The sequence below is a fragment of the Physeter macrocephalus genome, chromosome 14, assembly GCF_002837175.3.
Source record: "Physeter macrocephalus isolate SW-GA chromosome 14, ASM283717v5, whole genome shotgun sequence".
Lineage (NCBI taxonomy): Eukaryota > Metazoa > Chordata > Mammalia > Artiodactyla > Physeteridae > Physeter > Physeter macrocephalus.
The window spans coordinates 82,884,588-82,910,279 of record NC_041227.1 but is presented as its reverse complement, the minus strand read 5'-3'; the positions used below and the strand labels follow the sequence as shown (position 1 = coordinate 82,910,279).

At 46.5% G+C, this 25,692-nt stretch overlaps 1 protein-coding gene across 1 annotated transcript in view; it reads right to left on the bottom strand.

The window, feature by feature from the left end:
- Positions 1-25,692, bottom strand: part of SPECC1 (sperm antigen with calponin homology and coiled-coil domains 1) — a 195,401-nt gene that overhangs the window by 39,544 nt on the left and 130,165 nt on the right. Inside the window, 3 exon segments of the mRNA XM_028499976.2 lie at positions 17,379-17,481; positions 20,601-20,757; positions 23,708-23,789. Coding sequence (XP_028355777.1) covers positions 17,379-17,481; positions 20,601-20,757; positions 23,708-23,789 — 342 coding nt within the window.

Genomic DNA, 25,692 nt, shown 5'->3' with positions numbered 1-25,692 from the left:
TTTGACCAGCCCAAGACACGGACACCAGGAGTTTGTCAAGGGCATGGTACGAGCACAGCACTCCACAGTGACAGCGTCAGTCCCAAGCCAGGAGCTGCCAGTCAGCTCTGCAGAGCCCCACACTCATCAAGACAACCTGGCTTCCGATAAAGCCTCCAGCACAGAGACCCGGCGATACCAACACAACAAAGGAATCTGTAGGAAAATCTAGGAAGGGGGAAGATTTGGGAATAAAAACAACCTATTATTCTCGGCGAGATTAACAGATGATATTACACGTGTGAAAAAAGAACAGGATGCTATAAAAAATTCAGGGTCCAAAAAAAAGAACCCTTAAGACTTAAAAACACGATAGCACATACACACAAAGGAATATTACTCAGCCTTACAAAAGAAGGAAATCCTGACACGTGCTACATGGATGACCCTTGAGGACATTATGCCCACATTATTATGTAGAATAAACCAGTCACAGAAGGACAAACACAGTATGATTTCACTTGTGTGAGGTCCCTGGAGTCATCAAATTCATAGAGACAGACAGTAGTAGAAGGGTGGGTGCCGGGGGGCTGGGGGACGGGTAGTTAGTGTTTAATGGAGACAGAGTTTTAGTTTGGGAACATAAAAAGGTTCTGGAGATGGATGGTGGTGATGGCTGCAAAACAGTGGAAATGTACTTAATACTGAATTGTACACTTAAAAATGGTTAAGATGCTAAAATTTTATGTTATATGTGTTTTACTACAGTTAAAGATTAAAATAAACTGAAAGGATGCAAAAAATATGATAGCAGAAATGAAACATTTAATAGATTTTGGAAGACTAAGTTAAAGAAGTCTTAGAAAAACAAAATTGTAAAACAGATGGAAAAAAAGGTAAAAAAGATAGGATAATGGGGGATCCAAGCTAGGAGGAATTTGAGAAAAAGAAAACAGAGATGAAGAAATTACCAAAGAAATAATTCAAGAAAATAAATACATGCGTTACCTTATTGAAAAGGTGCAGTGAGTGTCCAGTATGACAGCAAAAAAAAAAAAAAAAAAGATATACATCAAGGCAGATGACCCTGAAATGGTAGAATACTGGGGGACAGAAGCTCCTACAAGCTTCTGGAAAGGAAAAAATGCAAAGGATTGAAATTATTTTGTTCCCATTGCAACACTGGAAACTGGAAGACAATGGAGTGACAGCTACAAAATTATGAAGGAAAATATTTTATGACCTAAAATTTTATACCCAACGAAACCATCAAGTGTCAGAGTAAAATAAAGATGCAAGGTCATAAAATTTTACCTTCCATGAACTCTTGTTCAGAAGATACTGGAGGAACCAAAACAAGAAAAAAAAAAAAAGGGTATGGGACCCCAAAGATCAAAAAAAGGGGGGAGGCAGAAATATAACAGCGACACCTGAGCATCCCATAGGTCTCCCACTCATCTCTCCTCTGCCCCATCTATTCTCTACACCATCACCACAATCACCTTTCTTTCCTTTTTCTTCCTTTTAAAAAATTTTGGTAAAATCTACATAATGTAAAATTTGCCATTTTAACCATTTTAAGTGTACAGTTCAGTGGCATTAAGTACATTCACAATGTTGTGCAATCACCTTTCTTTTTCAGTTAAGTAAACTTTTCTGAAGTAAAACATATACGCAAAAGGGGGTACAAATCATAAATGTGCAGCTTGATTGTTTATAAAGTGCACACACTGTGTATCCCAACAACTAGATCAGGAAATATCAGATGGAGGAGACCTTCACATCAAGAGCATACATTTTACATAACTGTAACCATAAATACAGTTCTGCAATTAGGACAGCTAGCATTTATTAAGCCTTTATTCTGTATTAGTCTCAGTGTTCAGTGATTTATTTGCATTATTTCATTGAATCCTCCTGATCTTTTAAGGTAGGGATAATAATTATCTCCATTTCACAGATGAGGAAACTGAGGCCTAGAGATTATCCAAGACCATATCATAAGCGGGGTTTGACTCTAGGCTGGAGTTAACGCCATTATACTGTTCATATTATTTCACGCCTGAACTGCTTCTCATTTTTTTCTTGCCTTATTTATTTTTTACAGAAAAGGCTGTAACCATTTAAAAATTTTTTCACATAGATGTCCTAATGAATTTTTTATTGTGGAAGAAATTACATAAAATTTACAGTGTTACCATTTTAAAGTGTACAGTTCAGGTGCATTAAGTACATTCATTATTTTGTGTAACCATCACACAAAAGTCATCACTATTTTGTTCTTCTTTTTCAACACTGTTTTCGGTTTTCAGGACTCCCTGCAATTCCGTATGAATTTTAGGATCAGCTTTTCCATTTCTGCCAGAAAAGGCCTGTTTTCTTAAATTTCATCTTCAGATTGTTGATTGTGAATATATACAACTCCAGCTGATTTGTGTGTGTTGATCTTGTGCCCTGCAACTTGTAGATTCTTTGGGGTTTTCTATGTATTAGATCATGTAATTTGTGAATAGTTCTGTTTTTTCCTTTTCAATTTGGATGCCTTTTAATTTATTTATCTTGCCTAATTGCTCTGGCTGGGACTTTCAGTACTGTGCTGAATAAAGGTGACTAAAGCAGGAAAAAAAGAAAAGAAAAGAAAAGAAATACAACAGTGAAACGGTTTGACGGCTGGGCACCAGGCACAGAGGACAAGCCAGGATAGAGGAGGTCAGAAAGCTCAGGAGAGATTCCTCAGGGGGAAACTGGTGGAATCCCTCACACATATGATGTAAGGAGATATTCCATGAGGGTTTGGATTGAATTAGTGATAATCATATAGAAAACTAAAGTAAACAAAGAAACACAAAGATGATTAAAAATACAAGTAAAACAAAAGATTATGCAGAAAAAGAAAATGTAATGTATACTATTACATGGCTTATCCACAGATAACATTTATATCATTTTAACGTAAACGCCAAATACGCACCACCACACTGGGGAGAATGGGAAGACACGAAGTATGGGGGGTGGTGAAAAAGATAAACCCTCATCTTTTACAGGAGGAGGTCAAGACACAACATCTAAAATAAGAAACAAGAAACAGCAGTATAAGTGTGCTATTTAGCAATGGGAAGGTAAATTCCGAAGTGTACAGCTGCTGCACCATTTTACATTCCCACCAGCGGTGCGAGGGGTACAATCTCTTCACATCTTGTCAAACTTTTCATTTCAGTCCTAATCCTTCCCAGCTGCAGAATTTGTCTCGTCCCTTTATATACTCCCTATCTCTCTCTGCTGATTTTCCCATTTTGTTCATGAATCCCTTCCTTGATTTCCTTTCGTTTTTTTGGCCGGGGCCTCCTTGGGCTGAGTGTATTGAAGGCAGTTGGTTTGAAGTCTTTGTCAGTAAGTGCAGTGTCTGGGCCTCCTCAGGGACGGTTCCTGTATTTTTTCCCCTTGTGCATGGTGCCAAACTGTCTTGGTTTTCTACGTATCTGTAACTTTCTGCTGCAAACTGGCATTTAGAGCATGACCGTGTGGCAACTCGGGAGGTAAGAGTCTCTCCCTCCGCAGGGTCTGTTGTTACCATTTGCAGTGGTGCCTGTTTGTGTAGGGACTTCTCTGAACTAGTCTTGTAGAGTCTGTATTCTTTTCCGAGCGAGTCACTGCAGTCCCCGCTCTGTTAGTTCAGTGGCCAGCTAGTGACTGGACAGAGCTTCCCTCAAACCCCAGGAGACCTCCCCAGTCTCTGCAGGGCAGCTCTGGGATGGACTCGCCTGCAGCCACTTAGGGCTCAGCCTTCCCCTCCTCCCTGTGCGGAGCCTGAAGGTCAGCCAGAGGTCAGAGCTCGGGCCTTTCCAGGTCCTTCCTGAGCTTCTAGATTCTCGGGATACACGGGGACCTTTCTCAGCCCCGTCCCCACATATCTCCCTCCCCAGGCTCTCCAGTGGGGCTGCTCGGTCTGCCTCTGCTTCAACCACCCGTCCACCCCTCGACCTGGGGGGCAGAACACCTCTGCCTTCAAACACTTGTACCCGGGAAGTCACCCCATCTTTAAGGAACCATCAACAGGTCAAAACGCACAACCACAGTCCTCGGAGAGCAAGGTCTGTTTGGCGCCCTCTGGTACTAGCGAGCTGCCCGAGGAACAGTGGCCTCCATCTCCACAGTTATCACTGAGCTGGGGGTGCGGGGGACGCTAGCAGGGGAAGCTCTCTGCCTGGAATTCTGCGGGTGATTTTTCCCCCTTCACCTATTACGTACTCCCCCCGGTTGCTGTAAGTTTTTGATTAGATTTCAGAGTTCTGAAAGGGTTGGTCCTGACAGTTTTGCCACCTTATTTCTTGCTTTTGTAGAGGGACGGAGTCTTGGATTTCCTAACTCCTCACTTTTGCTGCTGTTCCCTTGGCAGCATTTCTAGGGGTGGTGGTAGGACAGATACCATGGATTGCTTTAATCAACGGTCATCGAACCCCTTTCAAGGACCTCCAAGGCTGAAAAGTACATCCCCAAGACACATATGCAGCCTGGGCTCAGCACGTGACTTGGGTTCTGTCAATCAGAGGCACTTGCACGAGACGGATTCAGAGCTGAGTCACACGGGGATAGAGGCAAGGCCGTGGCGTCCACCCCATAGCAGAGGCGGTCTGATTCTGGAGCCCACAGCTCCAGTAATCACAGATGCAGCTCCCCTAGCAGGTCAGTTCTGACATGTACAATTTGGGAGGTATTGGGTTGGCCAAAAAGTTCGTTCGGGTGTTTAGCACAGTGTTACAAAACACCCGAACGAACTTTTTGGCCAACCCAATGTTTCTGGAATTTCAGCCTGGAGTATGTGTCTTTAATACTCCCAACAATTCTGTGAGCTAAGTATACCCTTACTAAACAAACCACTTCCTGCTTAAAACACCTGGAGTGGATTCAGTGGTCTCTAGCAAAGAACCCTGAGAAATTCAAATGTAAAGTAACAAGCAACCTAACGGTTCATTAATAGGAGACCAGATAAAGTATGGTGACACACACCGTGAAAACCTACGCAGGTATGAAATATAATAAAGTAGCTCTAAATGCACCAACAGAGAGATGACCACAATACATCAACTGAAACGTTCATCACAGATCCATATACGATCTCATTTTTGTAAAGTTAAGTTTTTATACACACATTTGTATATTTAAAGCAGTGGTTCTCAACCAGGGGCACTCTTGTCCCCTCCCTCTCCTGGCTGGGGACATCTGCCAATGTCTGGAGACATTTTTGGTTGTCACCACTAGGAGAACGCCATGGCATCTAGTGGGTAGAGGTCAGGGATGCTGCTGTAATCCTACAAGGCACAGGGCAGCCTCCACAAGGAAGAATGATCTGGCCCAAAGTATCAGCAGGGTGAAAGCTGAGAAACCTTGATTTAAAGAAAAATACCCAGGGACTTCCCTGGTGGCGCAGTGGTTAAGAATCCACCTGACAAGGCAGGGGACACGGGTTCGAGCCCTGGTCCGTGAAGATCCCACATGCCGCGGAGCAACTAAGTCCGTGTGCCACAACTCCTGAGCCTGAGCTGCGTGTCTGGAGCCTGTGCTCCGCAACGGGAGAGGCCGCAGCAGTGAGAGACCCACGTACCGCAAAAAATAAATAAATAAATAAATAATTTTTTTTTTTTAAAGAAAAATACCCAATTGTTATAAAAAACATTTTTAGAGGGTAGAATTGAGCAATGGGCTAGGAGTTGTCACTGTTTATTTATTTATAAATTGATTGATTGATTTTTGGTTGCACTCGGTCATCGTTGCTGCACGCGGCCTTTTTCTACTGGCAGCGAGCGGGGGATACTCTTCGTTGCGGTGCGTGGGCTTCTCATCTCGGTGGCTTCTCTTGCTGCGGAGCACGGGCTCTAAGCGTGCGGGCTTTAGTAGTTTGAAGCCCGTGCACCTAGAGCCCGTGCTCTGCAACAAGAGAAGCCACCACGATGAAAAGACTGTGCACCGCCAACAAAGACCCAATGCAGCCAAAAATAAAGAAATAAATTTAAGCGTGCGGGCTTTAGTAGTTGCGGCACGCGGGCTCAGCAGTTGTGGCTCTCAGGCTCTAGAGCGCAGGCTCAGTAGTTGTGGCTTGCAGGCTTAGTTGCTCTGTAGCATGTGAGATCTTCCCAGACCAGGGCTCGAACTTGTGTCCCCTGCGTTGGCAGGCTGATTCTAAACCACTGCGCCACCAGGGAAGTCCCTATGTCACTGTTTATACACAATTATTTTATTTTCTCCCAAAGAATTATGATTTTTTAAATTGAAAAAATACAAATAAGGAATAAAGCAAACAGCAGCATTTTTTTCTAATAATAAAAGGAACAAATGCTGAGCGTAAAATATTCAGAAAACACACAAGTAAGGAGATCAGTTGAAGCCCGTGCACCTAGAGCCCGTGCTCTGCAACAAGAGAGGCCACCACAATGAAAAGACTGCACACCGCCAACAAAGACCCAATGCAGCCACAAATAAAGAAACGGTGCGTGGGCTTCTCATCGCGGTGGCTTCTCTTGCTGCGGAGCATGGGCTCTAAGCGTGCGGACTTTAGTAGTCAGAAAACACACAAGTAAGGAGATCAGTTATGATTCTTTTGTATGAGCTAGAACTGTTAAGCAACAGAACCCAACTGGAACTGTTTTAAGGAAAGGGGAGGGACTTCCCTGGTGGCGCAGTGGTTAAGAATCCGCCTGCCAATGCAGGGGACACGGGTTCGAGCCCAGGTCCAAGAAGATCCCACATGCTGTGGAGCAACAAAGCCCATGTGCAAAAACTACATACACAATTATTTTATTTTCTCCCAAAGAATTATGATTTTTTAAATTGAAAAAATACAAATAAGGAATAAAGCAAACAGCAGCATTTTTTTCTAATAATAAAAGGAACAAATGCTGAGCGTAAAATATTCAGAAAACACACAAGTAAGGAGATCAGTTATGATTCTTTTGTATGAGCTAGAACTGTTAAGCAACAGAACCCAACTGGAACTGTTTTAAGGAAAGGGGAGGGACTTCCCTGGTGGCGCAGTGGTTAAGAATCCGCCTGCCAATGCAGGGGACACGGGTTCGAGCCCAGGTCCGAGAAGATCCCACATGCCGCGGAGCAACTAAGCCCGTGCGCCACAACTACTGAGCCTGCGCTCTAGAGCCCACGAGCCACAACTACGGAAGCCCACGTGCCACAACTACTGAAGCCCGCGTGCCGAGAGCCAGTGCTCCGCAACAAAGAGAAGTCACCGCAATGAGAAGCCCATGCACCGCAACAAAGAGTAGCCCCCGCTCCCGCCAACTAGAGAAAGCCCGCATGCAGCAACGAAGATCCAACACAGCCAATAAATAAATAAATAAATTTATTTAAAAAAAAAAAAAAAAATGAAAAGGGGAAATCTGTCCTAAAGATTTTAGTGTCTCATAGAAGCCAACGGAATCCAAAAAGGATGCTTGAGTATCCAACCAGGATACTCAAGGTGTCTCATTCTGTCTTATCATCTGGCCATCTCCCCGTGCATTTGAACCATTCTCTGTCCTCCACTCTTTTCCCGGTCAGTTAGCCACGTCAGGGTCTCCGAGACCCCCTCCACCTCAGGTTCAGTGATCACTCGGAGGACGCACAGGACTCAGCCCAGAGTCACACTCACGGGAGAAATCTGTGCACAGACTTATCACAGTGAAAGGACACAAAGCAAGATCAGCAGAGGGAAGAGCCCCGCGGGCTCAAGTCCAGGAGCGCAGGCTTCCGAGAGTCCTCTCCAGGCGCAGTCACGTGGCGACGAGCCGTGAGAACACAGGAAGCTCTCCGGGGACTCGGCACCAGCGTCTTCTTCTGGGGGCTGGTCATGGAGACGCCCTTTACCTAGTACGAACCCAAACTCCAAACTCCCAGAGGGAAAGCAGAGTTTCAGCATAAACCACAGTGTTTGTACCAACTGTTCAGGCACAGTGAGCCTCTCTTATCAGCTCTGGGAACGGTGGGAACCCTCCCGCAATCCAAGCCCCCAGACGCCAGCCCCGGGCCCCCTGGCTGGCAGCCTCGTGGGCACAGCCTCCTCAGGCCTGCCATGCCCGCTCTTTCCTGCACAGCGACAAAAATACGGCTGCACAGTGTCTGGTTCTGTATCAGAGTCACGTCTGTCTCAATTCTAGTTCGGAACCCCCTGGCTTAGATCGGGTGCCTTCCCGGACCCATCGCAGTGGTGAGGGTGTCACGGGGCTGCTTTGCGATCCGTGTACGTGAAGGTGGGGGAAGACCCTCCCCATCTGCTGTGCACACAACCTCACAATCTACAACCTTCATTTGATATTGTTGTTCAGAAAAATCTTTTTTTTTTTTTTTTTTGCGGTACACGGGCCTCTCACTGCTGTGGCCTCTCCCGCTGCAGAGCACAGGCTCTGGACGTGCAGGCTCAGCGGCCACGGCTCACGGGCCCAGCCGCTCCACGGCATGTGGGATCTTCCCGGACCGGGGCACGAACCCGTGTCCCCTGCATCGGCAGGCGGGCTCTCAACCACTGCGCCACCAGGGAAGCCCAGAAAAACCTTTTTATTGCACAAAATTTCATCCATCTGGGCGTGCATACACAACTGCGAGCAGGAAAGGGGGGCTCCTGAGCGCACTGGCTCACGAGATAAAACCGGCAGGAGTTACGGGCTGACTGCACGGCTACCACAGCTTCATCTTTATTCTCCAGACAAGTTCTACTGTTGCCTCAGGTTGTAAGACAATGCCTGGTGCCATTTAAAATGTCTCCACAACATACAGACGGCCGACAGGCCCATGAAAAGATGCTCAAAGTCGATAATTATTAGAGAAATGCAAATCAAAACCACAATGAGGTATCATCTCACACCGGCCACAATGGCCATCATCAAAAAATCTACAAACAATAAATGCTGGAGAGGGTGTGGGAAAAGGGAACCCTCCTGCACTGCTGGCGGGAACGTAAATTGGTGCAGCCACTATGGAAAACAGTATGGAGGTTCCTCAGAAAACTAAAAATAGAGTTATCACATGATCCAGCAATGCCACTCCTAGGCACATATCCAGAAAAGACAAAAACTCTTTTTTTTTTTTTTTTTTTTGCGGTACGCGGGCCTCTCACTGCTGTGGCCTCTCCCGTTGCGGAGCACAGGCTCCGGACGCGCAGGCTCAGCGGCCACGGCTCACGGGCCCAGCCGCTCCGCGGCACGTGGGATCTTCCCGGACCGGGGCACGAACCCGTGTCCCCTGCATCGGCAGGCGGACTCCCAACCACTGCGCCACCAGGGAAGCCCCAAAAACTCTTAATTAGAAAAGATACATGCACCCCAATGTTCATAGCAACACTATTCACAATAGGCAAGACATGGAAGCAACCTAAGTGTCCATCAACAGAGGAATGGATAAAGAAGACATGGTACATAAATACAATGGAATGTTACTCAGCCATAAAAAGAAGGAAATAATGCCGCTTGCGGCAACACAGATGGACCTAGAGATTATCATACTAAGTGAAGTCAGACAGAGAAAGACAAGTATCATATGATATCACTCATACATGGAATCTAAAAAAATGATACAAATGAACTTATTTACAAAACAGAAACAGACTCACAAAGAAAACAAATTTATGGTTACCAAAGGGGAAGGGGGGGTGATAAATTAGGAGTATGGGATTGATAGATGCACACTACTATATATAAAAGAGATAAACGATGAGGATTTACTGTATGGCAAAAGCACATGAACTATATTCAATATCTTGTAATAACCTATAATGGCAAAGAATCTGAAGCTGTACGCCTGAAACGAACACGATATTGTAAATCAACTGTACTTAAATTTTTTTAAATGTAAAAGAAAAATGTCTTCACAAATCACCGCGTTTCATAAACAGCTGCAGAAGCAGAGACAGCAGGTGAAAAGGGGCCTCCACAGAGTACAGGCCAATAAGGACATTGGTTTACTATTGGGAATCTATCTTTATAATGCAGGAAAAGAGCCACTTTAATGACGATAAATAAATCAAAGCATTTTACATTCTCTGCATCGTGCTCACAGCTCTCAAGAGACCTGTCTCAAAAAAGAAAACAACCAACAGAGCCCCAAGTGGCCTGATGGAGCACAGGCTGCTCGCTATTGGTTAGGTGCTTCCTGGTGCTTGTCTGGGAAGCAGAGACAGAAAAACACAGGGCCGGCAACGACGTGGGTGTTCTTTCCAGATGCAAAATAAGGTTTGTTTTGGACAACACAAAGACTGCTTTTTTCTCTAACAGAGAAGAATGCGTAGCTGCTAGCTGAGAGGTTAAAAACAGGCTCAAAGATGTCTGGGCCTTCGTGACAGCACAGCTATCTCCTTGCTAGCTCAACTCGTGCAATACGAAATCAGAAACTGAACAGATTCAGATACATTTTCAAGCAAGTCTCTTGACATCTCTTGACATCTGAACACTGGCTTCTTGCTATCTGAAATGCAAAAGCCAAATATGATTTGAATGATGGGGGATACCTGTGTACATCTTCATCTAAGGGAGGGGTCAGCCAACTTTTCCTGGGAAGGGCTCTTTTGCAACTACCCGACTCCACTCTTGTAGTACAGAAGCAGCCATAGGCAACATGTAAATGAATGGATGTGACTGTGTGCCAATAAAACTTTATTCATGAAAAACACGTGGTGGGCCACATTTGGCCCCGGGGCCATGGTTGGCTGAACACTGATCTGAGTCAAGACTTAAATGTTACTTAGTGTAACACGATCAGACCTATGCTATTTCAAATGGCAAAAGCTTTGATGACATAAAATGTGAAAAAATAAGATGAGCCAGGCCAAAATGAGAAAATTCTGAGTTATAGTATGTGCCATTCAGGGTTAAGGACATTTTAGGTATACCACTTGGAGAAGCCCATTTTTCTGAAAAAATGTCCGATCAATCTTTTAGGTTTATGTTTGATTTTCAAGCCCATTCTTTGTACTGTAATTCCTTAGGTGTTCTGCTCTTCCACTTTAAAGTTTTTGTCAGAAAGGATCTGGTTTAATTATTGACTGTAACACACTTTTATGGCCTTTTCCCTCAGACTTCACCCCCAAACTGTATGTCATAACACAACGATAGATACAAAGAATATATTTGGATTATGAATCATGATATTAAAGTGAACACGTGTGAAACCCACCTCCCAAATAAAAACTAGAGGATCAACACCTTGCGTAGCTCCATTTTACTTTTCAATTAAAAAAAAAAATTATTTATTTTATTTATTTATCTTTGGCTGTGTTGGGTCTTCATTGCTGCGTGAAGGCTTTCTCTAGTTGTGGCAAGCGGGGGCTACTCTTCGTTGCGGTGCGCGGGCTTCTCATTGCGGTGGCTTCTCTTGCTGCGGAGCACGGGCTCTAGGCACACGGGCTTCAGTAGTTGTGGCGCATGGGCTCAGTAGTTGTGGCTCGTAGGCTCTAGAGCGCGGGCTCAGTACTTGTGGCGCGGAGCTTAGTTGCTCCGCGGCATGTGGGATCTTCCCGGACCAGGGCTTGAACCCGTGTCCCCTGCATTGGCAGGCAGATTCTTAACCACTGCACCGCCAGGGAAGTCCCTCAATTATTTTTTAATATACAAAGTAATACATGGATATGTTTTTTAACGTTATAGTTTGATAAGATTTATAATTTAAGTACTGGTTTCCTACCCTGCCCCCACGTACATCTCACCTGCCATCTCCTTGATCTCTCTACAGAAGCTCTTCTAACTGCCTTTCCTAAAAGTAAATAATAGCTTTACTGAGATATAATTCACATACCATAAAGTTTACCCTTATAAAATGTACAATTCAGTAGCTTTTGAGTGTTCTCACATGGTTGTACAACTACCACCACTATGTAATTCCAGAACATTTTCATCACCTACAAAAGAAACCCTGTACCCAGTCACTCCCTCTGAAATTGGATCCCCCTAAAATCGAATTCCCCTGCGGAGTTTATGATAAACCTCTCTATCTAAAAACTTTATTCCCTTCCATTTCCTGCCCCGCTCCCCTCAGGATGGAGGGGTATATCAAAGAAAAGGGGGCGACTGAAACAGAGCAGGATCCCGTGGGGCCTTCCCGGGTACAAAAGCCCCCGTGTCCCCTGTCTCTTTTTTGCAGAAAAACGGCTTTAGTCTCCTAGGCTTTTCCTGAGCTCCAAAGAGCAGATTTAAGCAGTTACTGATTAAGTAAGACAGGAATGTGGAAAGAAAGGACAAGTGGTCAAGAAACAATAGTTCAGCATGAAAACAGAGTCCAGGTTCCTCCCAAGGGACACACAGAACACTCTGACGCATATCTCTGAGTTGTTCCACAGGAACTAAGACCCCCCCCACCCAGCCGGCGGATGGTGACTACAGGCTGACCACAGCATGCAGACCCCAGACTGGCTGGAACCAGAAGGCTGATGATTAAGATCCCTGAAACACCACCCTGTTAGCTCACCTCCAGCCGATCAGAAGGATGTGCTCTGCTCGAGCTGATTACACACCCTGCAACCCTTTCCCTCTCTTTGTCTTTAAAAATCCTTCCCTGAAGGTCATGGGGAGTTTGGGCCTTTTCAGCATGAGCTGACCATTCAATGAATGGTACACTAATTGCCTGAAGAAGGAAAGCCTGTCCCTGGTTGATCACGTAGGAAAAGTAAATAATGTGACCCGAAGGAAGAATCTGGGGTTCTCTCTGTTACGTCCAGATCCCAGTAACTCCACTCTACCAGCATTCTGTTGCTGCAGCAACTTAAACGATACCCATTTATTGTTAGCTCGTGTTTAGTGGGTCAGAAGTCCCGGCAAGCTCTGCTGGGTGCTTTGCTTCAGACGTCAAGGTGTCAGCCGGGCCGGGCTCTGCCCTGGAGGCTCTGGGACAGAATCCACTTCCCAGTTGACTCAGGGTGTTGCCAGAACTCACCCTCTTAAATTTGCCATATGACCTTGATGGAATTGCCAGTGTCGGCCACAGTCCAGGGCATGGCAGGGCCCTGGGAACGCAGCCAAGGTGCCACCTGCAGAGGGCGGGGTGGCTGCGCCTTGTCCTGCTTCCTGGGAGGTCCCATTCCACGCATTCATCACTGTTACAGGTCAAGGCCCCGCAGCTCAGGGTGGCAGAAGGCCAAGCAAGCCGAGCATCCTGAGCCTAGCTGAGGTCCAAGGGCATGGGGACGGGGAGAAAAAGGACAAAGGACCCTGCAGCACCAGCCGGTCCACTCCAGAAGTGCTGGGTTGCCCCCATGGCGTTTCCTGGGTGTCGGCAGGACCCCTCGGCGCTGCAAGGCCTCCCTGCTGGAAAGTCCTGGTCTCCTCGCTGGCTGTCAGCTCCTCCCCGCGTGTCCCCCCCGCCTTCAAACCCACCGGTGGTACGGGTCCTTATGCTTCAGAGGAAACTCGCGGCTTTTACGGGTTCGTGAGTTAGGTCCACCCAGGTAATCTCCCTTTCGTCACATATACAGTGGGAAACGCCACGGGGCGAGGGTCACTGGGCATCTTTCTTAGAATTCTGCTCACCCCACCCGCCACCATCTGGCTTTCCGCCCCTGCGGAACGCTTCCTGGTTCTTTAGAGACGGAAATCTCTCTGCCATAACCCCAAAGAGGGAACTAAAAGCAGATGAAGAAAGGGAGTAGCAGGGGTTCTGTGGGTCGGGTGGGATACAGCTAAAGGCATGACCAGCGCCGAGCCCAAGACTGAGGGCAGTCTGCAGGGCCTTCCCCGGAAGTCTGACTTTTTCCCCAAAAGGATCCAAGGAAACCTGAGTTGAGCAGACCGTCTGGAAGGGTCTCCTTTTAATGAGAGGAATTTCTGGCTCAGTGCGGGCCCCACCCCACAGTGCAGGTCTGCTCAGGCTCTACTGCCCAACCTCCATCCTGGGGCAACCCCAAGACACCAGAAAGCTGGGCCGGGGGCTCAGCCGAGGGTCTGGCTGGCCGTTCTATAACCTTCGCTGCCGCCAAATGAGGCAGCCACCTCGCATTACTTCAGCTCCAACTGATGCACCACGAAGGCCATGACCTCCGAGCCTAGTACTTGGTGTGAGATAAACACTGATGAAAACACGAGTCCTCGCCTTCTCCAGGTGAGCTGAGCCATCACCCGGATATCACCTCTCCGACCTTTGTGTTAAAAGTGCATCCGCACGACCGACCGACATTCCCAGTCCTCTTTCCTGGCTTTATTTTTCTCCCTAGCACGTTCCTCTGGCTAATACAGTACATATTTTACTTTTAAGTTTTAATTAACTGTCATTCCCCGTGAGAATGTAAGTTCCTCGGGAGCAGAGATTTCGCCTGTTCCATTTCCAGCACTTAAACATCACATGGCTCCAAACTGGCACCTCAATACAAAATCACTGAATTAATATAAGGAGAGTTCCTTTTTTTTTTTTTTTTTTTTTGGCTGCTTTGGGTCTTCACTGTTGTGCGTGGGCTTCTTCCTCTAGTTGTGGCAAGCGGGGGCTACTCTCCGTTGCGGTGGCTTCTCTTGTTGCACAGCACGGGCTCTAGGCATGTGAGCTTCAGTAGTTGTGGCACGCGGGCTTCAGCAGTTGTGGCACGGGGGCTCTAGAGCGCAGGCGCGGTAGTTGTGGCGCACGGGCTTAGTTGCTCTGTGGCATGTGGGATCTTCCCGGACCGGGGCTCGAACCCATGTCCCCTGCATTGGCAGGTGGATTCTCAACCACTGCGCCACCAGGAAGTCCCAGAAGGAGAGTTCTGATCTAACCCATCACGCTACACTTTGGTGGGGTAAAAAGAAATCATTTTCACTCAAAATTACATGGCTACCGGTTTTTAAAAAGATGGTTTTTAAACTGTCTGAGTTTTCTACAATTTACTTTTGGCTTCCCAAGTCGGAGAGAACAAGCTTTAAAGGCCTGTCTTAAACAAACAGGTCTAGACAGGGAATATTTTGTGAAGAGTAAATAAATCAGACACATATGATTTGTATTTCTCTCCAAGTTTACAGAGATTTAACAATGAATGGAAGATACTCTGCAGGCAGAATGAGTTTGGGTTTCATCGAACGTGAGATGCTTTGAAAACTAGTTCAAAGTGTTCACAACAAACAAAGCAAAACAAAGCACTACAGCAGGAAATGTCATTCTCACTCACACGACTGGAAATGTCTCGTCTAATCCCTCCCTGCGACCTAATTATAATGACATTCCACGTTCACGGGGTGCTGATTCCTTCTGAAAATTTTAATTGCCTTTTCGTACCTGTTCTAGCACGTCCCTCACCCCACTTCCGTAAATCGGGGAAATGACAGTCCCTTCGACCACGGGCTCGGCCATGGTTGGACCTCGTGCCTGGCTGATTACTCCTTCCCATTTCCACTTGTCTGTTACCAGGCCTACTTCCATCACCCTGAAACCTCCTGTAACCAGCTCTCCTCCCTGACTCCTTTGTACCTTGGGAGCCTCTATTATTGGTCATTACCCTGATTTTTTCTTTTCCTTTTTTAACAGAAAATGAAAAGAAGGTAATGTCACATATACGGGACACTTCTCTTCTTGGGCAGAGTCTGATTTTGAGACGCTTGCCTGCTGCTGTTACAAAGATATCCCAGCTGCTGCCTTACCGTCTGGGCTGGCTCTCGGCCAAGGCCTTGTTTTCTTGCCACCCTTAAAAGCTGGAGGTTGGGGAAGGAGAGTTGTGGTGCCGGCGGCTTCAGAATTTTTAGAAAAATGGGGTAAAGGCACGGGAGGCTGGGTCTGAATAAGGAGAGTGGAGAAGTTGGCCATTTTAAAGAGGGCGTCTCTTTAACGGGAAGGTAAAACAATCCAACTTCCAGAAGAAAATGTAAGAAGATGTTTTCATGACTGTGGAATAGTCCAAGGTTTCTTAAAGAGAAACAAAATGCACTAATCATCAGAGACTGATAAATTATACTTAACTGAAATGAAGAACTTTGTTCAACAAAAGAGTGAAAATGCAACCACCCTGGGAGAGGATATTTGTCTACTTGACAACGGACTTGTATGCAGAATATATAAAGAACTCCTGGAAGCAATAAGGAAAGAAAGACAATCTGCTTCTAAAAATGGGCAAAAGGCCTGAGCAGGTGTCCCAAGACAGACAGCCCAGACAGATGTCCAGTGAGCACATGAAAAGGAGCTCAACCTCACCCTCCAGCAGGGAAACACCAAGTCACAGCCACAGTGAGACCCCACATCACATGTGTCCAAATGACCAGGAGCAAAAAGACTGACAACAGCAAGTGCTGGGGAGAAGGTAGAGAAAACAGAAATTTCATAAATCGTCGGTGGGAGGTAAACCGTACAACTGCTTCGGAAATCCGGCTGGCACGATCTACCACACTTGAACACATGCACATCCTGTGGCCCAGCCATTCCATTTCTAGGTATAGATCCAGAAGGAATGAGCACGTGTGTGTTCCAAGAGGAGTACAAGAACATACCAGCAGGATTTATGACAGCCCCAAACTGGAAGTAACTCACCTGCCCATCAACAGCAGAAGGGATAAATGAATGATGGTGGGATCATACAATAGGTTACTGATGGGTGAAGAAAATGAACGGACTTACAGTTACAGGCAGCAACACGGATAAATCTCAATAACTTAACTTAAAAAGACAGATGGAAATACTACAGTTTTTACTTCCATTTATATAAAGTTCAAATGTGGGCAAAACGGACGTGGCATTTAGGGCCGCACACTTTTGGAGAAAGCCATTAGGAACCGAACTGAGGACAAAGGTACCTGTGGGAGTCGTGAGGGGCTATGACAGGAAAATCACACAAAGGGTTTGAGGGACGGCAGTGCCGTTTCTGGATGCGACTCCGTGGGTTTTCACTTGACAATAATTCATGAAACTACGATTCACGCTTGATGCACTTTTGTCTTTGTATATGAAATTTCATAATAAAAAAACTTAAACTTATATCAGGTACTACTTCCTTGTTTAAACTTCATGGAAAACAAAAACTGTCCCAGTAAACCGAAACTCTTCAACTAAATGCAAGCAACTCCTAAAGTAACAGAAGAAGTTGAAGGTCCACCACGTGGGGCCTTTATGTGAATTAGGAAACGGCTCCCTCTTTGGGGAGATGATTTAGCGAAAGCTGTCTGCTCGGGTTGAGCAGCCTGTCGGGCGCCCTCCTTGGGGGTTTATACCTCCTCTGAGCAAAGGAAAAGGCCCCCTCCCGTAGGAGACGCAGGCCTGCTTTGAGGTCACGTCTGCTGGGAGTACAGACGGGCCTTCAGTCCCGCCCGCCTCTCCGACGGGGTCCTTGGGGCCGCACAGACATCTCCCTCCCTGGCAACCCCGCCTGTGAGAACAGAAGCCGACAGTGACAGGCACAGTCGCCCAGCCAGGCCAGTACACACGCAGGACACAGGACCCCGCCCACCCGCCTGAGCCGCTGGATGCTGGCCGCCACCGCCCCTTACCGCGTAGCCCTCCGTCTTCTTCTGGCACCACCTCAGGAGAGCGTTGCGCTTGGAGCCACCGTATTCCCGGGCCAAGGCAGCCAGGGGGTCTCTTCTTTCCACGCTAGTTAGAAAGGAGAGCACACGGTACAGAGAAGATGCTAACTTTTAAAACCCACAAATACATAGGAAATAACTAACTAGATTAGAAAAGCAAAAGTCAAGGTCTATCCAGTGAGACTCTAAAGAAACCACCAAATCGGTCCCATCAACAATACATTTTTATTATGTCTCATGGTATGAAAGAGAAAGTAAATTGTGCTTCTTGGCTTTCAGAAGTCTGGGGAGGGCTGTTTTTTTTTTTTCTTTCCAATCTATCTGCTGCTCCATCCTTCTAGCCTTTTATTTATTTATCAATACTTATGTACAGTATCATTTTAATTAAAGACACCTATAGAAAAACACTCTGCATGCTTCAAGGCTACACCTATTTCTATGTAACAAATAAAAGGTAGATTGGAAGGGCATTTTAAAAACACCAGATTGGCTACTTACGGGGAAGTGACGGGAATGGAGATGAAAAACAAAATCGGTAAAACTGACTCAAAAGGGGCCCTGATACCCTGAAGGTGACCCTCATACTCCTCAGTGTGTGGTGCAGGAACTCAATTCTGAGCACCTGTTGAGCCAGAGGAAGTGATTTCACTAATTAATACCATATCATTCCAAGAGCAAGAGTTTAGGTGCCCCAGCCTCAGTTTTCTATAGACACCTACACTTTGTACGTGACCTAAAATTATCCAAATACTAAAGAGGGACTAAAGATCACACAGTGTCTTCCATGACGAATATCATGAAATGAGAACTACGTTCCTATAGCATGTGGAACAGTATTCTATTTCCCTACACCACTAGGAGTAGAGGGAGAACAGGAGGTGGGGCACATCTGGAGCCGCACCTGTAGCAACAATTTAAGAGCAACAGACAAATACTCTATGGTAGGATTTATATGTGGGACCTAAAAATAAAACAAACTAGTGAATAGAACAAAACAGACTCACAAATATAGAGAACAAACTAGTGTTTACCAGTGGAGGGGGGCCGATATAAGGGTGGGGGGATTAGGAGGTACAAACTACCGCGTGCAAAATAAATAATCCATAAGCGTATATCGTACAGCACAGGGAATATGGCCAATATTTTATAACAGCCATAAATGGAGTATAATCTTTAAAAAGTGTGAATCACTATGCTGTACACCTGAAACGTATATAATATTGTAAATCAACTATACCTCAGTTTTTTAGAAAAGAGTAATAGGATTTCCTCCCCGATGTATATATCATCAGGGCATATACACAAGAATGTTCGTAGCAGCACTTTTTGTAATAGCAAAAAATTGGAAACAAGCAAATGTACCTCATCAGGAAATGGATAAACTGTGTTATATTCATACAAGGGGATACTATATACCAATAAAAACTAAAGACTTACAGATGTATGCAGTAATGTGAGTGAATCACAGGAACAATTTTGAATTTAAGAAAAAGGAAATAAACACAAGATGTTTCCATGTATCCAAAATGTTAAACATATAACTTAAATAATATATCGTTTATACTGTTAGAGGTACAAACATACATGGTGATAGTATAACGAAAAGCAAGGAAAGTTCAGAATGGTGGTGACCTTGGAGGGGGGCAGGGAGGTGATACCAATGAAGTGGCTGATAGGAAATTTCAAAAGTAATGATTTTCTTTTCCTTAAACTAGAAGGTAAGTACCCAGGTGCACCTCCACTGTACTGTTAACTCTTCATGCCTTAGACATATTTTATTATTATTCTTTTGTATCCATCCACTATTTAATCACAATGACTTTTAAAAGAGTAACGGGACACTTCTGGACCTCAGGTGACTTCTCTTCCGTGTACCCGGCGTATTTGTAAACTGTAGTCCATGAGCTTCTGTGGTCAGAATCACCGTTAACGATGAAGTTATGGTGATTTTGCCTGTTTTTTACTATGCCTGGTCTTTTGGGCCTCTCTCTGTGTGGCCTCTCCCGTTGCAGAGCACAGGCTCCGGACGCACAGGCTCAGCGGCCGTGGCTCACAGGCCCAGCCGCTCCGCGGCATGTGGGATCTTCCCGGACCGGGGCACGAACCCGCGTCCCCTGCATCGGCAGGCGGACTCTCAACCGCTGCGCCACCAGGGAAGCCCTGCCTGGTCTTAATTCATCACTTAACTCATCAAATTTGTAAGCCAAGTTTCTAGGCCTGACAAATCAGAGAAGACTGAAGGAAAGGCTTGGAAAAGAGTTTCTGCATAAACAAATAAAACATTTACCAGTTTTCTTTAAAATTATAAAGTTAACTAGATATGATTGCAATAATAATAATAATACGAGAGTTTCCAAAGTAAATAATTTCTATTCTATTATTGGTTTGTCTCAATAACATGAATATAAAAATGAAACAACAAATTAACTTCACTAATCTAAACTTTCACGATGAATGTATGATATAAATAGCATATTAATATACACATAGCCTGTTTGTATACATTTCTGGCATAAAGAAAAGAGAAATTTCAGAATAGCACTAATTCTGGTACTTAAAGCCTGTTTTGATTATTTAAATCTCTTGCACATAAACAAGACAGAAATGTAATATCTGGGGCTTTAAATTAAACCTCTGAAAGATATGACCTCATCTATTTGGGTCCAAATATAGGCCACACCCAAAGATATGACAATAGCTGACCTGAGGTATTCAGACTTATACAAAATCCTTTTATAATACTCATAATGGTAGTTCTCATGTTTGTTAAAAAGCCATTACTTCTAAAGTAGCCCATTTTGTGTATCCATCTACCTGCCTGTTCGTAAATATTTACTGAAAGGCTCAGTGTAGCACAATACAAGGGGCTGAGAAAGAGATCAAAGTGTTAAGGTGAAGTATCTAGTGTCCACTAAATTATAGCCCAGACGGGGACAAAGGCACACATACTATGCAACGGTAAATTAAATACCAAATGGGTGTCAGACACCAAAGGCAGAAAAGGGGGTGTCCCGGATACCGGGTGGCGAACTCCACCTCAGGGAAGGGTTGACACAGACGGAGAAGAGGTGTATTCAGGAGTGTGAAAGGACAGAAGGAAGAGAGTTCGGCCGGAAGCTCGTCAGCAGCCGGAATTGCTGGCGTGACACTGCAAAGGCAGGAGACGTAACAGGCCCTGATGGATACCTGAGTTTGCTTTGTGGCTTCCAGCCCCCGGTGGGAGCACTCAGCAGCCTGGAGCCCCCGAAGCCCAGGGAAGGGGGTCTGCTCAGGGACTCGAGCGAGGGGCTCTTGCGGAGATAAGGGTCTGGTCTCAGGTCCTCGGCCCTTCCCTTCAGAAGATCTGTGGGGACAACAGAATCACCCGTGTGAGGAGGAGAGGCCCGACGGGTCACCACACTCTCCAGTACAATGCTCACGTCGGTGTCACGTACAAACGCACAACAGACACTGAAGCACTGCGCTGTGCGCCTGAGGCCGACACAACGTCTTAAATCCACTCCAGTAAAATTACTTTAAAAATACACAACAGATACAGATGCAGACACACAGATACACTTTTTGGACTGAGTGATGAAAATGCAAACAGGGACGTGGTGTTTTCTAGAAAGGATTCTCCAGGCAGGACTGGCTCTGTAATTCATAGGGACTAATGCCAAGTTAGCCCCTTGTTCAAAGATTACTCTGAATTTCAAGATGGCACCAGCAGGGCACTGAACGGAGATCCTGCTTCTAAGAGCCTTTGGCAGGTGCGCAGGTGGCCAGGCCCGTGAAGCCAGCCCGACCCCCGGTGAAGCGCCATGTTCTAATCGACGTGCATCTGCGGGAGGGCGCCAGCAGGAAGACCCCTAGTGGGATCATGGGGTCAAAATGCTGGGAACAGGAATGACACCCATTTCCCAGGACAGGAGGCCGTGCCCACCGCAGGGCCTGGCTTTGCCAAAAGTCCGTCACAATATTTCTTCTAAGGCTCCTCTCTGCCGTCGTATTAGTCTGTGGCAAAAGAGCTAATGAAAGAGCCTAACCCTCCAGGGGATATTTCCTAAAGGATCACAAAAGTGTAGAACGGGAGAAAATTCCCAAGACTGTCGAGGTTGTGTGCACGGAGGATTTGGGGGCAGGAAACTGGTCACTTTCTTGGTGCCACACACAGCTGGTGACCCGGCCGAGCCCAGGGTCCCTCCTCTGACGCCACAGTCGTGGAGAAAACAATGCTTGTACAGCTGATAGCATCAATTATGGGTGCTCAAGCTGGGAGTGAGGCTGATTGGCTGGGAAGAGCAGGGAAAAACAGAGTTTACATCACTAAAGGGAACAACAAAAACAGTGTATCAACCCGGGTCCTGCAGCTTCTGGGGACGTGATGCTGCAAGGCTGGCCGGAAAGCAGGCAGCTGTCACCGTGCAGTCCTTTCCGAGCCAAGTGAACAGAATCACCTGGGTGGACTGGGGCCTGCGTGGGGGGAAAGGGGGGTGGCTGAGGATGAACTATTTACTTCCGGGCATTCGCCGCTGTGGTCTCAGCATCAGTATTTATCTTGTCAATGAAAAGAACGGTTTCTCCACACAAAGGAAGTTTTAGAGCTGGAGGAACAGAGATTACCAATACTAAGACCAAAAGTTCACCTGATGCACTGAAAAATGGCTCAGATGGTAAATTTGATGTTACAGATATTTTACCACAATTGAAAAAACATAACACACACAGCCCTGTGCTTATAACCAAGTTATTCCCGTTTCACACTGTGTGGCAGATGTGGAGAACTGGACGCGGGCGCCCCCTCTGGTTTCCCTATTCCTCTGACGCTGGACAACCTGCGGTCTCTGGTCACCATTTCCTTCTTCCTGGAAGTCATTATGACAACCTGAAGCCCTGTACAAACCGTGACCACTTCCTTATGAAGCTGCTAATCCGGGCGATCGCCAGCCTTGTCACCAGAAGGCAACCGGGTAGAAAGAATCAGGAAAAGTCCTATCCTGGCCCCAGAGCTACTCAGAATCAGTGTGGCCTTTGCAAATTGCTTAAGCTCTTCAGGGCTTGAGTCTCTTACCTGTAAAATGCAGGGAACGACCAAGGTAATCTTTAAATTCTCAATGTCGGTGTTTATCTAAGGCTAAAATCCTATTAACTCCATGAAAAAGAAAAAATTCAGAAGGGAAAAAACTCAGGTGGTGAGGTGAAACAGTTTACAGTCAGAGGGTGAAACTTATCTCACAGAAACAGCTCTTTTAAGGATGAACCTGTGTCTGACCGTGACCTAAAGGAAGGACAGTGGGGATGTCTTTTTTATTCACCGTGTCACAGAAACTGCCTGACACTTAAGGCACAAAGGCTTTCTCTCCATGCGCTCTACATTTCTGGCTTTCTCTCCTTCTAACAGGCGCCAGGAAGAAGTCAGTTAGTGTTCTTTTCATCGTTTTTGTTTCCTCATAGCAGTGACCTCGCAGCCAGCCATCAATTTCCAGGGTGCATGTTCTAGACAGCCGGAACCTTCCGCCGACGCCTCCCGGCTCTGGGGTGTGAGCTGACTCCGCGGGCGACAGTGAGTAGGTGACAGCAGCCCCTCCGCGGCTCTGTCCCCGGCCCGGCTGGGTTCACTCAACGCCCAGGCCGTCCCGCGAGGCGGACAGCACGATTTCTGTTTCGGAGATGGGGGAACCCCAGCGCCGAGGGCTGGAGCAGCCGGGACAGAGCCGGACTGCGGGCAGTCGGGGGGGCCAAGGTGCAAGCCCACACGCCGTCCCACCCCGGTCCCCCCTCCGCAGCTCCTTCACGTCGGCCGTCGGCACGGCACGGGCAGCAGGAGCGAAGACGAGGCGCGCGAGGCCCTGCGGTCACAAGCAGCGCTCCACCGTCGGGATCCGAAGTTTGAAAAACGTGGCATAACAACAGGAAGAGGTCTACACTCAAGAGACAAAGATGGCTCAGAAGAGGCGTATTTTAGGTACTGTGGGAGCGACAGACCTTCAGAATCAGATCAGATTTTTTTCTCAAAATAGTTACTTTTAAAGATGAGATCGTCTCTTGAGATTTAGTTAAAAGAACAGACAAAAGACCTCCAGAGCCTGACATTTCTCCCAAACTTGTGCACCCCGAGAAGCGCAGCCAGCAGAGCACAGCTGGGGTCCTGTGTCCATAACACATACACTCAGAATTTGAAATCGTTTGCAATAAATGCCACTTACGGCCCATAAATGATTCTTTTTCTAAGTTCAGTTTCATGCAAAGAAAAGAAGAAACGTTAACCTCACAAAACGTTAAGTCAAAACTACTTCCTATTTAAAGTGATTTACCTGAGAGGGGAAGGTCTGGGAGATCCAAGCGCTGAGTCACTCCTTTGCTGGCCGGCCGAGCACTGCTGAAGGTTGAATGCCTCTGAAACCAAAAGGTACCCGCGCACAGGTGGACGTGTCACATCGGGGACAGCATGAGCAAGGGGTGCGCGCGCGCGGGTGTGTGCGCGTGCGCGGGTGCGCGCGGGTGCGTGCGTGAAGGTTGAATGCCTCTGAAACCAAAAGGTACCCGCGCACAGGTGGACGTGTCACATCGGGGACAGCATGAGCAAGGGGTGCGCGCGCGCGGGTGTGTGCGCGCGCGGGTGCGTGTGTGTGCGCGGGTGCGCGCGGGTGCGGGTGCGCGCGGGTGCGTGCGCGCGGGGGTGCGTGTGCGCGCGCGGGTGCGTGTGTGCGCGCGGGTGCGTGTGCGCGCGCACGCGCATGTAACAGTTCTCAAGCTCGTTGGAATCCCCAGGGGACCTTTTAAAACGACTGCTTTATTTGAATAAGTAATAAATCCTATTGGGAACAGAAGGGACACAGAGTGAAAACAAAGTCTCCCTTTCACTCCCATCACCCAGTTCTCCTCCCTGGGGTAACTCTTACTAATCAGGTTTGTGAACGTCTTCCTGGAACATTCTATGTATACTCAAGGACGCGCGTAAAAAATACTGTGTTTTAATGGCCAACGGGAACATGAAAAGATGCTCCACATCACGAATCACCAAAGGAGAAGCAAGTCAAAACCACAATGAGACGCCACCTCACACCTGTGAGGATGGTCATTGTCAAAAAAAACCACCACCACAGAAAAAACAAGTGTTGGTGAGGGTGTGGAGAAAACCCTCATGCGCTGCTGCTGGGAATGTGCAACGGTGTCTGTCGCTGGTCAGGAAAACAGTAGGGAGGTTCCTCAAAAATGTAAAAATAGAACTACCACGTGATCCAGCAATACCACTTCTGGGTGGATACACAAAGGAGTTGAAAATGGGATCTTGAAGAGGTACCTGCACACCCATGTTCACTGCTGCATGATTCACATTAGCCAAGAGGTGGAAACAACCTAAAAGTTTATTAACAGATAAATGGATAAAGGAAGTCTTTGCATGCAATGGAATGCTATTTAGCCTTAAAAAAGAAAGGAATCCTGTCACTAGCTATGACCTGGATGGACCTAGAGGGCAGGATCTGCTGACAGGGACTCTGCACCTGTGCCGTGGCCCCAAGGCTGAGCCTAGATGTTGACAGAAGTGATCCCAGGCTGCACTCAGAGGAAGACTTCCTGATTCTGGCAGAAATAGATGTTCCTTTAATGGGCCAACTCTGGGGTGTTCTGGGAACGTTTGCTGAAGCCCAGTGCAGATCAGAGCTTCCCCTGCAGCCTTCCCTGTGTTAAATTCCCTCCTGCTTAACTAGTTAGAGTGACTGACGTACCTACAAAAGAATGGGGATACACATTCATAGAGAAATAGCCCCTTGAGTGGGGAAAGATTTGTAGAAGGAATTTCACTTTTGTAATAAGTTTAATCCAAAACAACCTAAATGCCTATCAACAGAGGAGTGGTTAAGTTAATCACTGCATTATCACATAGCCTTCAAAAAGAATGAATTATTTCTCCAAACACTGACATTCAAAGATATCTGATATATTCCTTCATTTATTCAACATATTTTTATTGAGCTTCTACTATGGTATGATTATGTGCAGCCACTGTTCTAGACAAGAGATATATAACATCAAGCCAAAGGGATAAAAATCCCTGCCCTCGGGGGTACATGCCAATGACAAAGCAAAAGAAGCCAGTGTCTGAATAACATGTAGTGTAACCCAATTTATAGCACTTTCTCTCCCTCACTACACCCATGCCCCCCCACACACCCACCCCCACACACCCACCCACACACCCACACCCACCCACACACCCACACACACCCACACACACACCCACACACCCCCCCACACACACACCCACACACTCCCACACACACCCACACACCCCCAC